Raw genomic sequence first — 16,947 nt, 5'->3', positions numbered from 1 at the left:
ATATACATATAATATCTTCAGTATATATATATAAAATACATAATATGTTTGTTGTTTATAGCTTTTTGTTTGTGCTGTGTGTGCTATCAATTCAGTTTCAAGCCCACGGTTTAAAAAAATATTATGGTTAGACAATATTTCAGAAGTTATTGGCCAGTATTTTTTAAATTTTTTCTTGAAAAACAGCAGCATAAAACTTAAAATATTTTTTTTTTTTAAGTAGCCAATTCTATAACTGTAACCGAAATCAACTTACATAAGTTTTTTGTTTCTAATGTGTATTGTTATTGCATACTGGTTTGCTGTTAGGTTACTAACTGAACCAGGTTGTATCAGTCAGCCTAACCCTTCGTCTGATCACGCCTTGGTCTACACAAGGCTCTACTGTCAATAGTCAAACTTCTGCAGCACTTAAAATATAGATAACTTAAATGCAACTACCATTCAAACAAAACTGCTACGATCTAAACCAAAAAATCCTTTTATAATTAAAATTTGATGTAAAAGCAAATATTGCCAATTTAGTTTGTTGCTTTTAAAAGGCTACTACAATAACGGATATTCTTAAAAAGTGTTTAGTTCTATGGTTAGCCTAATAGCGGCTTTTTGCTTTTTTAATACTATCAAACTTGAAAAGCAAGTAAAGTTTTAGACGATAGTTTTAGTTAAAGAAGCAATTGAATTAAATATTTTAATCATGGACTACTACAACATTCCTTTCTTAACCGTCATTAATTTATTGGCTAAATACAATCCCAAAATCAGACCCAAAACGTTTCTTTTCTTTACTACTACTACTTTTCATTCCCAAAATCATACAAACACTTTTTATCACTTACTACTACTAATATTGAATTACTAGCACCCTGGCATTCTATTGTGTTGTGAGAGATTATCAGGTGTGCAGATAAAGCACAGAGAATAGCTATATGCACATGTATTCATGTGAAGCTGCTTGTAGTTGTTTGATTCACGGGTTAAGGTACAATCTCCCGTGCCAATTTTTTAAAAGTTTTGGCCAAATTCACGAAATATGCAAAAAACATGAAAATATTTAGCCAAAACTCATAGGTTGTCAAAGCCATGTGTGCATACCAAAATTGTTGACAAAGTGCTTTCAATTGGCCAAACAACCTATTAGCAAACACGATTTTAGGAGCTTGTAGTCTAAGACACATAGCGGCAAACAAGAAAAATAACTATGCAAGACAACATAATAAATACGAAGCAATTGATTATATTGCGCAAAATATGGCACCTTTTTTAATCATTTGCATCATATATGCGGTGTTAAATTGTTGAATTGAATTTCTCTTGCACCTACAATAAGTTGCACACATAATGGGTGATTAGCAGTAGGTGACCCTTGACCAACAACCAATTGAAAATTACAAAATTGCATGAGTGATATCATGGGTCCTTTTGTTATCATTTAGTTATCTGATTACGTAATTCATCATGAGTTAGTTCTTCACCATGTTTGCAAGTATGAATTGACATGGATCTTCACAACTGCTGAAAATGGATCCGATGTGGTCAATAAAAAGCCACTCATGATGCTAAAAGTTGTGATCATCGGTGTCAAAGTTCAACATAGTCAACAGGTCTACAAGTATAACAAGTCAATCCCATCATCGCTAGCAACAATTATAGTGTTGAGTGCTATCCTCCAAATGACATTATAGCAGTCAATCGCTGCGGTCAATTGAACAGCTAATTGTCGATTTGAGCAATAATATGCATTGTCCTTTATCATCATCGTATGACCAACAGAATTTTGATGGTAGAACTTTGATATTATGCGTTCTGCAGAGACGTTTATCAAATAAAGTGATAAACTTTAGTTTTTTCTTATTAATGCAGAGTGTGACAAGAACCTATTTTTGGGTGGAATTGTGCTGCCAATTTCCGATGCAAGTGGCTTAGAGGGTAAAAGTGTACACAAGAGTTGATCATAGATATAGAAGAACACCAAGTGTACCGAAAGCTTGAAGCTTACAAACATAAAATCACGTTGACAAGAAAAGAATATTTGTGATATAGACAGATATCAAGGAGAGTGATGGAAACGATTTATTGTTTCAAAATAATCAGTAATTAAAAGCCATAAATGTCATACCAACTCTAAGATGGAGTAAACTTTTATCTATGTATTATAGGCCTACATCTAAAAAGGTATTGCAAAGATTAGTTGAGTCAGCTTTAAAAATGCATCTTAAATTGGAGAAAAAATATTATGCGCCTTTTGTCTAGTTTATTTTGTAACTTACGTTCCCGTAAAAAGATGATATTTCAGAATAGAAAGAATGTGTCATTATCAGAAAATTTGTTGTTTACTAAAGAGATTTAAACCTGAAGCTTTAGTAGTTAGTTCTATAAACTTATAATAGAAAGTCATTCATTTTTTATCCTATGTGATTATAAGCAAAGAATTTACAAAACAGAGATTAGTTTATGATCCTATGTAGCTCTGAATAAAAATATACAAAAACAAAAAATCTTTAATGATTTGATGTTCTTCCAAGAAAAGGGCATACCAAGAAAAGAGATTATTTTGCAGCCCAATGTAATTCTTAATGAATGATAAACACTTTTAAGGATGAATCATCGTTTTTAATAGCTCGTTTGATTTAACACTGTTTATGCCAAGTTTAATTGAGCATGACTTATTATACGAAGTGTAGGATTTAAGGTTTGCGTCAGGCTTATGTAAAATTGACCAACTTCAACCTTATTGGGGGGCAATAACTTCTACTCTGTGAAGAACAGTTTACGAAATTAAACTCAGTTTGGAAAAGCTCAAGTGTTATATTTTATCGTAAAGTGTTATGTTTTATTGTTATGTTTAGTATTTTATAAAAGTGACTTGTTTTTTATTGTCCTGTATTGTTGCTTGGTAGACTAAGAAGAAGTATTTAACTGTCAATCACATAAAACATTAATTGCTCTTTGACGATTGTAAAAAATTAAAATGGAATCATTGTTAAAGTATTAGCTGTAGCTCTCTGCCACTTCTCTATCACGAGTGCAAAATGATAGTTGCTCTAAAACAAATGTATCACAGAGAGCTCTTAAAATATTTTGTTGATATTCAAAATCGAAACATTTTCTGCTGTTTTTGGTACTAAAGCTGTTTCCTGTACTTTCCTTTGTTGCATTCACTGGTTAAAAGTTCTGTTTAATAAATATTACTTTTCACTTTAATATAAATTACACATACCATTGGCTTTAGCTTCAGGAAATCGGTATTGTACTCGCAATCCTGTACATTCCCATCTATTCTGGTATGTGAATGAGATAGCCATTTCAGTGTCATCAGCTGTAGTACTTGCAAAAGAATGCACAAAATATTCATCAAACAAGTTTTGAAAGCATATTATATAATTAAAATCAACTAATTCAACTACCAGGAGAATAATACTGAAGAAAAAAGATAAAGCACATTATTGAACTTGTCCAAATGGAGAAGTGATTTTACACAGAATAATCTATCAACTCACGTGGTGGAAACGGTGGTAGAAGTGTCAGTAGTAGTGGTTTTAGCGGTTGTAGTGGTGATTGTAGCTGTAGAGGTTGTGGTACCTGCAGTGGAGGCACAGAGAGTAGATAATAAAAGCAGATCTGTAAGTTACAATGTTTGACAAAAGAGAAAGAACTAGTTTTGTCTGCGTTATATTTACCGCTTTAATTAAGCTTATGTGCCATGTGCTTTCGATGAGTAACTGACTAACAGAATTTTGCATAGTGGTGAGGTTGGCTGGTAACCACGCTGGAGGCAGGACCATTGTGTTTTGGAGAACAGTGATGGTTAGAGACCTGATGGTAGACTTTGGTGAGATACAGACATTTGACTTACGGTCACTCGCTACATTTTTTGTCTAGAAACCTGTTATTACATAAAATGTCAGATTTTTAAAAAAAGTTTGAGTATGTAATAAAAAAGAGTGGTTCCAAATAAAATTGTGTTTTTAGTTTTAGTAACTTTTAGAAAAAACTTTGCTTGGTTGGTCACATTAGCACTGCTCATCATTCTAAACAGATTCTAGTGATGTCTTTTTTTACGTTTAGTAGCTGAATCATTGTGCAAATTTTCAAAACAGTCTCTCTGACATGTTTTCTTCAGCTAATATATTACTGCCGATGTGCCTTGCTTTCTTCAGTTTGACCAGGGAGAAAAATCATCTAATGCAGAACCAAAATACCGCTTGAGACATTTACCATCATATTCTGGCTTTTAGCCTAACTCATTAAATCATTGTAACTTGGTTCAGACGGCCATTAGTAAAAAATTACAATTGCCAGATACCTGATAGTATTAATTCAATATTCTCTAGTAATAAACTTAGTCATGAAAGATTTGACACAGGTTTAGTGTGAGTCAAAATTGCTGTTCACCAAAGATCACATAACTAAAAAAAGCCTAGTTCCCTTTTACGCCGCAAGCACTGGACGCTGCACCGCAGGCTATCAGCAGTAAAATTTGAACCTACACGCTGAGTACCGCCGGTAGTTGCCGGCGATCAACACAAGAGTTTTGCGCTGTGTAAGTTTTGCAAAGAGCCGTTGGCAAAACTTTCCCAAAATGCACTGTACAAGTGAAGGTCAGCATTGCCATAGCGAGCGAACACTTGTTATGTGATTATTAGCGATGCAGCTTTATGTGAACAGAAGCTACATGTACCTAGCCTAGCATCACAAGTGTTTCGCTGCGCAAGATTACCCCTAGAGTCTCCCAATCGATATAGGAACTAAGTTTTAGAATAATATAACAGTCACCTAAACATGAAATACACACTGTGATGAAGTCACTCTTAAACTATCAGAAGGTCTTGCAACTGATATAGGATCAGGGCTTAAGCACACAGTGTGCAAGTCATGTAGACATACAATACGATATGCAGACAGTGATGTAATGATACAATTTAATTTAGAGAACAGACTTGATAATAGAAAACATTACACTTAGTAAAATATACTCTAACAAGTGTCAATATCAGGTAATGTGTAGGAATTTGTGTACATTGGAAGATAACCAAAAAAAACCTTAAACATGTTAATTATTTTAAACAAACAGCTAAATATATTAGTGTTATAACGTAAGTGCATACAAGTTACACGAAATTACTTTTCAGAATGGAAACATACGTTACAGCAGGAATAAATTAAGCGCATCCTTTAACTTTTTCATTCACAATACTGAATACCGAAGCGCTTCTAAAACAAGGAAGCAAGAAGTGTCACATGAGAGTCATTAGTTTGGCTATGTTCACATTGCGAGAGCTTAATGATTCAGAACATCTGCTATATCGAAGTCTTGGTTAGCACGTGTATCAATATGTTTTGGTAAGCGTTCTGGTAACTGTTTAGCAACCTCACATGATTTGGCACTCAGTGAGCCATTCAAGATGTTTGGTGACTGTACGTCCCTTAATGGATGGTTGGTTGAAGCATTAATTAATTTGAGATATCATCAGATTGATTGGCGTGGTCATGAATTAAGCATTTACAGTATTTACATCAACGACTATTGCTAGTGTGTACTTTCTACAAACTTCGACAAAACCGATTAACTGTTCATCAGTAACCACTCTTCATTGATGTTAGGGCTCAAGTCACTGTGAGGGCATTTGAACTCAGGTCAAGTTACAATGCTACCAAAACCTTTGAATAAATGTGTATATACGTGTGTATATAAATTTATTTGTATATATACATGTATATATGCATAAGAAAATAATAAGAAAATATGTCTGATAAGAAAATATGTCAGCTTTGTAATGATTAAAACCTTGAAGAAACTTTAGCAATCCTATACTAACCATTCACAGTTTTTGAGCATAAATGTTTTGGCGCAGAAGTTGCATGAAAAATTAACTAGTCACAGCACAACAGTTGATCCATTTACGATAAAATTTGGAAGGGTTAATAAAAACTGCACCTCGCATAATATTATTTAGTTGCAAGTGATGAGTTGACTTGGTTTAAAATAGGTTTGTGCGGTCCAAATACTTTCTTTCAAGCTAACTCTGTTCAGAACTTGGGTTCTAGAAAAGCAATGCAGTTTTTCATCTCTCTAGCTACTGTGAACTAACTGTGTTTACATATTGACCTATTTTAAGGTAATTAAAGTATGTCAGTTTTCAAATTCAGTGCTATTATCAGAGTTTAAAAAATCAGTTTTTCATGAATATTTATTCTGAGTTAGCAAGAAATTATAAAACTTTGAGGCTTTCTATTTCATGATGTTTCTATCATCAAGTCTAAATGTCTGCCGCATTTTAGTAAAAATTGGTTAGTAATAACCAAAGATTGATATGTCATACATACTTACTAGAATCAAAGCTTTCTCTACCAGCCAAAAGCTCTTGATCAGTGGCGTAGATGATAGTGTTTGGAACCTGGTATTTTCTATTTCCAAGATAGAAACTTCTACAACCACCTTCTGTGCATAAAGTTGTCTTATAGGCGATACATTGTCCTGGTGTCATTGTCCGTGTCTGAATATCAAGGTAATAGTATTTACCTACAAAGTTAATTGCATTAAATTAATTAAAATTGATAGACCAAATTCTAGAAAACTATATAATAACTAGCTTGTGAGCATAAAGCCAAAAAACTTATATTCATCGGGTCTCATGGTGTAGTTAAACAGGAAGTGATAGTAAAAAATAAGCTATACCAAAATTATGTCCTTAAAATATAATAACTTTCTTTAGAAAAGAAGCTTTTCAATTTGAAATTTCACATTTTTCCCTATCTCTGTAGTAAGCTAGAAACCTAGTAACTAGTACCATATATTTGTATTCATCTAGTAACATAGTTACTAGTAACATATCTCTGTAGTCATCTAGTAACATAGTAACTAGTTACATATCTCTGTATTCAGCTAGTAATATAGTTACTAGTATCATAGATCTGTAGTCAGCTACTAACATAGTAACTAGTAACATATCACTGTAGTCAACTATTAACATAGTGACTAGTAACATATCTCTGTAGTCATCTAGTAACATAATAACTTATAACATATCTCTGTAGTCAACTAGTAACATAGCAACTAGCAACATATCTCTGTAGTCAGCTACTAATATAGTAACTAGCAACATATATCTGTAGTCAGCTAGTAACATAGTAACTAGTAATCTGTCTCTGTAGTCCGCCAGTAATATGGTTACTAGTAACATATCGCTGTAGTCAGCTAGTAACATAGTAGCTGGTAACCTATTAGTAGCTATGGTAACAGGTAATGTAACAATAAAAATGTATGTTACTGATTAGTGTTTTATTAAATTAGTTTTCAATTGCATGTATATTATAATATTTAATTATTAGTACGAATGCATATTTTTATATAATGTGCTTATTATTGCTCTATATATTTACTTGAAGTTATTATCTTTGCATGTTGGCTATAAAACTAATCAAATAATATGCAGTGTATTCTTATGCAAGTATTAGCTTTAACATACAAGGGTTTCTACATATGAACTATATATTCCTGTACAATCTGATATATTGAAGTTTGAATGCACCATTTTGGAAGATCAAATTTGTGAAAACCTTCTATTGTTGTATTTAACCAGCAGCAGCAGAAATGAAAGGCGTATGTTGGTATGTTATAGCAAAATATTTAGGTGAAAGCAGAATTTGGTTGCTGGTTAACGGTTAGGGTTTGATATTTACAGATTGGTTGGGAAAACTATAAATTTTTCTTTTTTTTTACGAAGCTAAAACATTAGTATGTTAAGAACTTTCTAAAAAATATTTATTTGAAAAAATATAGATACCCAACAAACTGGTCCAAAAAACCCATATGCATGCAAATTAATGCAGTTTTGTCATTACGTAAGTCACTGTTAAAAGTGAGTTAGTGTTCCAATATCAGCTTCTAGAAAATTATGTAACGCAATGCCACAACTTTCCTTAGATGTTACAATCGCAGCCAATTACAGCTGTAGTTTGAAAGACACCAAAAAGCCATCAACCCCTTTTTATACTGGTTTTATAAACCAAAGGAATAGTACCAAGAAAAGGCATACTTTCGTATGTTGTAGCAAAACAGAGGGCTAAGCAAGGATTGACCACAAGCCAAAAATTACTTCAAGTTGTTACAAAGGTCAACAACATGCAGATAGACCTACCTTGACTACTCCACATCATGTTATGCCAGGGATCCTCTGGCAGTGTTCCTAGTGATTGGTTGCAGGTAGTATTAAACTGTGAAAACTTTATAATTGCTGTTGTCTGTCCATCTGCTAAAAAGTTACAAAATCTCTAGACTATACAAAGTTTATATACATAGTAGCCAGTGTTTGGCTTATTAGCTTTTTCAAAATTAAATCTATGTTAAATATGTTGATATGAAACATGTTAACCATCATCAGCATTTTAGTAATCCAACAGCAAGTTCTGTATAACATTGGTGTCAGCAAATAATTTTTAACTAACTACAGAAAAATAGATATCCCAATTCAAGCTGTTTTCACAAAAGAAAGCTTTATACACACTTACATATTGACTTTATGAAAGTATTTGCTATAAGTTGTATAAACTTCAAATCAATTACTGACAATATGTAACAGGTAGTAGCTAAGATTTGATGAAAACATTCAATGGATGTTTTGTTGTCCACTAACAGAAGATGGTTACTATCATCCAGTAATAGTTAATATATAACAATAAATAGTTAGCACATAACTATTATTAGCTAACATATAGCAGTTAAAAGTTAACATATAATTGTAAAAATCTAGCATATAACTGTTAATAGTTAACATATAACATTTAAGAGTTAACATATAAAAATAAATAGCTAAAAATATCACTTGCATTTTTTATACGTTTGAGGTAGTCTGACTGCGAGGATGTTTCAAAATTAAAATTGAAAAAAGACTGATTGTAGTGGAAATACTCAGATCACGCAAGCATGCAATTATTGCGTCTATAGTAACACTGCAACTTGAAAGCAACAGCTGATATGAACTAATGTGACTATGAACACAAGGACGATTAGGGGTGATAAAACAGCCAACCACAATTGCTTGATGGTTGATAGTTAAAGTCACACTAGGACGATAGGTGGTGGTATAAAAGGCAATCAGCCACAATTATTCCTGTGCCAAATATCACGAGTAAATAATCACAATAAATCCTGTACCAGGAGGAAAACCATTTCTGCTGAAGACCTCCAGCAGTAAAGCTTAATGAAGAGGATAACAATTAGTAGTTAACATATATAAATAGTTATTAACAACTGAGAGGTCAAATGCTACAGCAAACAGTTAACGTTTGATAATGGATAGTTAGCATATAATAGTTAATAAATAACAAATAACAACTATAGTTAGCATATAATAAATAATAGTTAACACACAGCAGATAATATTTAACATACAATACTGAAATGTTAACATATGACTGTTAATAGTTAGCATATAACAGTCGCTAGTCATTAGCTAAAGCTAAAAGTTAATAGATGTTAGTTGATAGTTAGCTAACAATCAATAAGAAATAGCATGCAACTCTGCATTGTCATTAATTAGCATCTTACACAGCAAGTTGAACTGATTAATTTGACCATTCAGCAGCAATCCAAACATTCACCAAAATTACATGTAGGACAAGCCGTGTTTTCCCTCTTTTGTGAGTTTTGCATTTTTGCACAACCAAGTGCCAGTAGATAGACCACAGCTCATAACAATCACAAATCTAAATACTATTACTAGCTAGACACAGTTTTGTATTTACTAGTATTCTAGCAGTCTCATGCACTGCAGGGATCATAACATGTAATCAATATGTGCACAAGTTTTTATAATTAAAAAAATAAAAGGGATTGAGTGGGCAGATTGCAGCGTATTTTGCTGGGAATCTGAGCATTTGGGTTTAATTTCACTATAATATAAATAAAAAGATCTTTTTAGTATATCATCAACCCATTTATACACTTTATGTAACCTTCCTCCCTTATGAATACTAGTACCATGGCAGTTACACTGACAGTACTTTGTAGTGAGAGATTGTCAGGTGCACAGAAAATCAATCAGAGAGAATATGTGCCGACTTTATAACACTAGAAGACGGATGATTAGTCCAAGTGTTAGAGTGTCAAGCAAGCTCTGTATATTCCAAGTACAATGTATATTAAAAGTCCAAAAAGTCTACATCGCTTCTATCTTCTGAATTATTTTCATTCTAATCAGACAAAATTCCACTAACGATCACAGGTTCAAATAATCTTTTCTTTTACCGTTTTGAAAGTCGAGCCAATGTTGACTGGTTCTTCAAACTTTTATTCTTTTACAAGGAGGCCCGATCTGTCAAGCTTTTTGTTTCATATTGTATATCATCGACTGATATCTTGTTGGTGATATTTAAAACTTACTAGTGTTCATATACTTTGTTTACCATTACTAGGCGACACCTTTATAAACGTTTACCGAAAGCGACATAAATGTTGTTTCCCCATTCAACCGGTAAACGAAATTTTGGTCATTTCCCCAGCCAAAGGGTTAATGAATACTAATATGGCAGTACTCTGTTGTGAGAAATTGTCAGGTGCACAGAGAATAAAGCAGAGAGAAAATGTGCCGGTTCTATAATACAAAAAGGTGAATGATTCGGTCGGCTTTCACACTTGCAGACACTCTGCAAGCGTAAATCCATATTTTAGTAAGTTATCAGAACTATTTCAAAATGTGCAGTGTTTTCAGAACTGTAAATGTATACCCATGGTTTGTATCTCCTTCAGGTTGAAATACATGTAGTACTCGTATTCCAGATTGATCTCGCGTGGTTCAAATATGTGAAATGAATTAATCCTTCAGCAGCTGACTTAGTAAACAGCAAGATTAAAGGCAAAATATCAAGTTCAAATAATCCTAATAAATCCTGTACCAGGAGGAAAACTATTTGTGCCGAAGACCTCTAACAGTAAATCTTAATGAAGTAGATAACAAATAGTAGTTAGCGCATATAAATAGTTATTAACCACTGAGAGGTCAAATGCTACAGCAAACAGTTATCATTTACTAATCGATAGTTAACATATCATAGTTAATAGTTAGCATACAACAATTGATAATTAGCATATAATTATTAATAGTTAACATATAATTTCTAATAGTTAACATATAACAGTTAATAGTTAACGTACAATACTAAACAGTTTCCATATAACTGTTGTGAAATCAAATGTTGTTAACATTTGTTGTGAAATCTTTTCACACACTGCACTCAAAGGAGCTTATGTAACTTTGATGTTACAGCAAATTACTAGCACGCTACTAGGCTTTGGAGGTGCTCAGACAGTAACAGTAGGATTTGTAGTTATACCGCACCCTCAAGCGAAATTGCGAAGTAGTCGATAGTGACGCCAGATGCCTACTAGGACTTAGTGATAGTATACGATTAGGACTTGTAACACTTAGTCAGGAGGTATTCGAAATAGAGCAAAAGCCGCAGGCTCCAGCCAAGCTACTAGAAGACTATCCAGAGTTATTTGATGGCAAACTAGGTACACTGCCATGTAACTACAAGATAACGATAGATCCGGAAGTAGCACCAGTCATTTGACCTGTCCGCTCTGTACCAGCGCCTCTACGTGACAAAGTAGAAGCAGCTCTAAACCGACTAGAGGATCGTGGGTTTATCACCAAGGTAACCGAACCTACCGACTGGGTATCCGCACTCGTAGTAACAGCCAAGAAGGACAGCAACGACGTACGTATCTGTATCGACCCGGGTGACTTGAACAAGGCTATCAAACGACCTCATCACCCACTTAAGACAATTGAACAGGTAGCAGCAAACATACCTGGAGCTAAGCATTTTACGGTAGTTGACGCGAAAGAAGCTTTCTACCATATACCACTAGAAGAGAGCTCGTCATACCTTACCATGTTTGGTACACCGTTTGGCAGATACCGATATCTGCGTATGCCGATGAGACTCTGCTCATCCTCAGACATATATCAGCGCGCTATAGAACAGCTGCTGACCGACTATCCGTGCCAAATAATAATGGATGACATTCTTATAGCTGGTAAGACTGAGGATGAACATGACTCCAACGTCAGGAGAGTAATGACACGACTGCAGGAGATAAACCTCAAACTGTCGCCGCGTAAATGCAAGTACAAGACGACAGAAGTCCGATATGTAGGGCACGTACTAACTGATCAGGAACTGAAACCTGACCCTGCTAAGGTCAAGGCAATCACCGACATGCCAAGCCCAACTAATGTAGAAGAACTACAGAGATTCATGGGCATGGTCAAGTATCTCGCCAAGTTTATACCGCACCTGAGTGAGAAGACCGCCGTACTAAATGACCTACTCCGTAAAGACACAGCGTGGACCTGGGAGTCACAGCAGGCACAAGTGCTGAAAGCCATAAAAGATGAGATCGCTAATGCAATGACTCTTACCTACTACGACGTCAATAAGCCAGTAACACTTACCTGTGATGCCTCGCAATCTGGGCTGGGGGCAGCCTGTCTTCAGGACCACAGAGTCGTCAGTTTCGCTTCTCGAGCTATGACGGATACCGAGAAACGCTACTCTCAAATAGAAAAAGAACTGCTGGCCGTAAGATTCGCCTGCAACTGATTCAGAGACTATGTATTCAGAGACTTTACCGTAGAAACCGACCATCAGCCGCTCGTATCGATTATGAGTAAGCCCTTATCCGCAGCGCCTAAGAGACTTCAGAGTATGTTACTACAGCTGAAGCCATATCGTCTAAACATCATATACAAGAAGGGCAAGACACTATACCTCGCTGATACAATGTCTCGCGCCTATCTATCGGACAATGACAATAACGAACACATAGACTTTGACGTACTCGCCGTAACACCGATAACCGACCAGAAGTATCTCGCGCTACAGCAAGCCACAACCAGTGATCCCGTACTCAGTAAGATAAGTGAACTCATACTGGCTGGATGGCCCAGAAAGAAGGCCAGTGTAGCCGAAGATATCAAGCCGTATTTTGCATTTCGTGATGGACTCGCTGTTGAGAATGGTGTAGTCTACAGAGGTGAGCGTGCTATTGTACCTCAATCGCTTAAAGACGACTATATCCAGCAGCTCCATCGAGGACATATTGGCATCAAAGCAACCAAGCGACGTGCCAACGACATTGCGTTCTGGCCAGGCATGAGTAGTGACATCGACAAAGCACTAGCTCTCTGCAGTATATGCCAGACATCCAGAAATCACCAGCCGAGAGAACCGTTACTATCATATCCTGTATCGTCACAGCCGTGGAGCATCGTAGCCACTGACATGTTCTACTGAAGATCGATTACATATTTGGTGACTGTAGACTCATACTCAGGCTGGTATGAAATCGACACCCTTCGTGATACCTCTGCAGCGACTGTGATTAAGAAACTGAAAGCCCATTTCGCAAGATTTGGTAGAACAGTGACTCTAATATCAGATTGTGGTCAGCCGCACAGCTCAGAGGAGTTCAGAAAGTTCATGCGAGCGTGGAATATCGAACACCTAAGATCTAGCCCCTACCACGCATCCAGCAATGGTCTGGCAGAGAAATCTGTTCAGACAGCCAAACGCCTGCTTGAGAAGATGTCAAAGAGGGTGGAGACATCTACATGGCTCTACTTAACCAACGCAACACGCCGAGAAAGGATATGGGCTCGCCAGCTCAAAGAAACATATCTCGCCGAACTCGCACACCGATACCGACAGCCGAGACGCTCCTACGACCCACAATCATGGACTCTGAGGCAGTACAACATAAGCTGTCACAAGAGCGTGCTCGTCAGAAATCATACGCTGATCACTCTGCTGTTACACTCCCGACACTCACACCAGGTGATACCGTGCGTATGCAGACCGACAAAGGCTTCTGTGACACCACCGCCACTATTCTCGGAACAGCCAACCCCCGATCGTATGTTGTGCAGCAGAACGGCAAAACATACAGACGTAACCATCGCCACCTGCTACACGTACCGACTCCTGGTCTCGCTGATACTGTGGTTCCGCCACCACCTACTATGTCTACCACCTCAGATGACAAGCCAGGTGACCCGCCAGCTCGCTCGACACCCGCCGACTCCGCCGCCGCAACTGACACTCCTGTGACAGTGACTAGATCAGAGCGTGCAGTTGTTAAACCAGTTCGATATCGCGACTAGGGGAAAGATGTAACATTCTATGTATATTCTATGCATCCGCGCCTTCTAACTCTACTAATCACGTGGCTCTAATTATAATATTATGAGTTGGCTTTATCAGCTTTGTATTATACTGTGTGTTAGCTTTATCAGCTTTGCTTTATCAGCTTTGTTTATAACTACGTGTCTTGTACTGAAACTTTCTCTTCTGGTTTAGACCTGCGAACAATAAACTGCGTTTTAATTCTCCAAGCAATATTCCTTACTTGAGCAACTTAGAACCAACATATTACACCGTTATAAAATGCGTAATAAAGAGTTTGTACTTGAAAGTAGATGCATAGACCCAAAAAAGGCAGTGGAGGACAACGATAAACAAGTTTGAGTTGAAAGTATGGAATTCTCAATCACATAGATCAATAGCATCACTATAATATGAATAAAAACATCTTTCTACAGTTTTGTCAAGGCATATATAAACTTTTTGTAACTTTCCTCGTTTATGAATACTAGTAACCTGCCAGTCACACTGACAGTACTCTGTAGTGAGAGATTGTCAGGTGCGCAGAGAGTAGAGCAGAGAGAAAATGTGCCAATTCTATAAGGTTTACTAGAAGTTTATAAGAATTTTACTAGAAGGTGTTAGGTGTCCAGGTGTACTCAACTATGCAGCAATTCTTTATTCCAACTTTCATCCATTACATTGTTCTGATGCACAGATAGATGGAAACAGCCTTACTATAGTAAAGATTCAACTATATAGTCTTTGTGGTGGTGGTTGGTGAACACCATGAGACTATCATAATATGATTGTTTTACTGTTAGACTTAATCCAAGTATGTAAATCTCAGTGTTTGTATTTGTTTTCTTTTGTTATATTGCGTATCTAATTATTGAATTTACAATCTAGCAATAAAAAATCTAAGCTGCACTGGCTTTGCTCTAGAGACTCCAGATCTGTAGACAGCGAACTCAATAATGAAGCTGCATGGAATGCAATGGGTTTAATTAAATAGTCGTTACATCACCTAAAGCTCTTGTTTGGGGTTAATAACTAGCACTGTTGACAGTATGAGTAATAATGGTTAGGCTGGCCTAAAATGTGATTGGTTTAGTAAAGATTTTACTAAAACAATTTTCACTCACTCAACATCTTGCTTTCCAGGTGAGTTATTAAAATTCATTTGGTAATTATTCTATTAATTGTGCAATGACCGGCATTGGACTAGTTCAAACATAAACTCACCTGTACATGACATAACAAAATTGCATGTTAACCAATATCTCTTGAAAAAAACTAGCATAATTCATGTTAGAAGTTCAGTTATCTGAAAGTTTTTTATAATTCTATGTGACCCAGCATTTTTAACTCATTTCTTTTATTGCAGGAGGCAGAGTTATCTTTTTTTTAAACATTTTCTGGCCAGGCTACTTTACGTAAAGCCTTTCAGGCAGCTATCAGCAAATTATGTTCTAGAGGAGTCTGTGGTAGCAAAATTTTTAATAGCCTAAAATTTCTAATCATCACTTTTTTCAACAAATTTTTACTGTCAAAAATTTTTTTTGAACTGTTTATTTTCTAAAATTACAGTTTTGCGATGTTTGCATGCTGATTGAATTTCCGGTTTACTTGGCCTGATCATCAAGATTAATAGAGAATCTTACATTATAGATAATATTGATGATACAAGAGCAAACTGATTTCATCAGTTTGATGTCTCCTCAAGACCCTTTTTGAATTTAAGTACATATTTCAGTAAGTTACGAGAATGAATTCAAAATATGCAGTTTTTCATAATTTTCAATGTATACTCACTGTTTGTATCATCTTCAGGTTGAAATAGTACTCGTATTCCAGATCGGTCAAGGTGGTTCATGTATGTGAAGTGAATTAATCCTTCAGCAGCCGTTTTAGTAAACAGCAAAATGAATGGCAGAATGAATTTTAATGAAGCTGACATGTTTTGGCTGAAGTAAAACATCCCCTGACACAGCTGCTATGTTTCTGCAGAAGCCATAGAACTTCTAACACAACCTAGCACAGTCGTCATATTTCTGCAGCGCAAAGTTAAAGGTGCTGGTCGTTATTAGGTACCACACTTGAACTGAAAAAGCAAATGATCAATGCAGAAAATTAATAAAATTTACCTACTAGAAGAAATCTGCAATAAAGGTAAATATATCTTAGTGCTGAATTTAAACCATAAAAAATAATTCATAGTTTTAATTAAAAATCCCAAGGTTTAGCTGTAATAAAAAGTATTCTAAAAACATAGACATTATTAGGTTTTAGGTATTGATGACATGTATATTTATGTACAAAAAAAGATATTAAAACTTCAAACAAACAATTTACACTGAGGAATTAAGTTGACTTGACTTTTGCAATGGTTTTCAAGTTTACAAGTTTTTCGTTAGTAGGATCACTCAAACTATTCTAATCATAGAGTAGCGATTTGTTGCTAGGCAACAAGAGATTTGTTTAACAGATTCCACAAAAAGGGAATTGTTAATGAGTCCTAGCAAAGGAAGCAGAACCAGTAAAAAATGTTTCAAATTTCTGTGCATGAATCTGTCGTGCTAAAAATAGAAGAAAATTGAAATAGCCACTAAATAGTGGTTATTAGCATGAAGGAAGTTGTCCTCAATGTGCTGTTACATCAGCGTTAAAATTGCAAAAATATGGGATATAGCCAAATAGAGTTATATGTGAGAACTGAACTTTTATTGTTGTTGTAGAAATAAGGAAAAGAGATAAAAGAAGGAGCAAATGGGATATTGTTGTGTCCTTGTTCCTAGT

General features: G+C 35.5%; 1 protein-coding gene across 4 annotated transcripts in view; it reads right to left on the bottom strand.

Annotated features, from left to right (window-relative positions):
- The window catches only part of LOC137397043 (uncharacterized), a 237,801-nt gene extending 221,654 nt beyond the window's left edge, over positions 1-16,147 (bottom strand). For 2 of the 4 annotated variants that reach the window (XM_068083325.1, XM_068083323.1), the window contains exons 1-5: positions 15,964-16,147; positions 8,142-8,255; positions 6,332-6,523; positions 3,501-3,582; positions 3,221-3,327 (exon numbers count right to left, since the gene is read on the bottom strand). In XM_068083325.1, the coding sequence (XP_067939426.1) occupies positions 3,221-3,327; positions 3,501-3,582; positions 6,332-6,523; positions 8,142-8,255; positions 15,964-16,129 (661 nt within the window). In that variant the 5' untranslated portion in view covers positions 16,130-16,147. Of the gene's footprint in view, positions 1-3,216; positions 3,328-3,500; positions 3,583-6,331; positions 6,524-8,141; positions 8,256-15,963 lie in introns of all 4 variants that reach the window. The other 2 variants (XM_068083324.1, XM_068083326.1) reach the window with 2 other exon arrangements.
- Positions 16,148-16,947: the final 800 nt, after the last annotated feature.

This window comes from Watersipora subatra, chromosome 5 (genome assembly GCF_963576615.1).
Source record: "Watersipora subatra chromosome 5, tzWatSuba1.1, whole genome shotgun sequence".
NCBI lineage: Eukaryota > Metazoa > Bryozoa > Gymnolaemata > Cheilostomatida > Watersiporidae > Watersipora > Watersipora subatra.
Note: the sequence above shows the minus strand (reverse complement) of the source record. Positions and strands in the feature narration are given on the sequence as shown.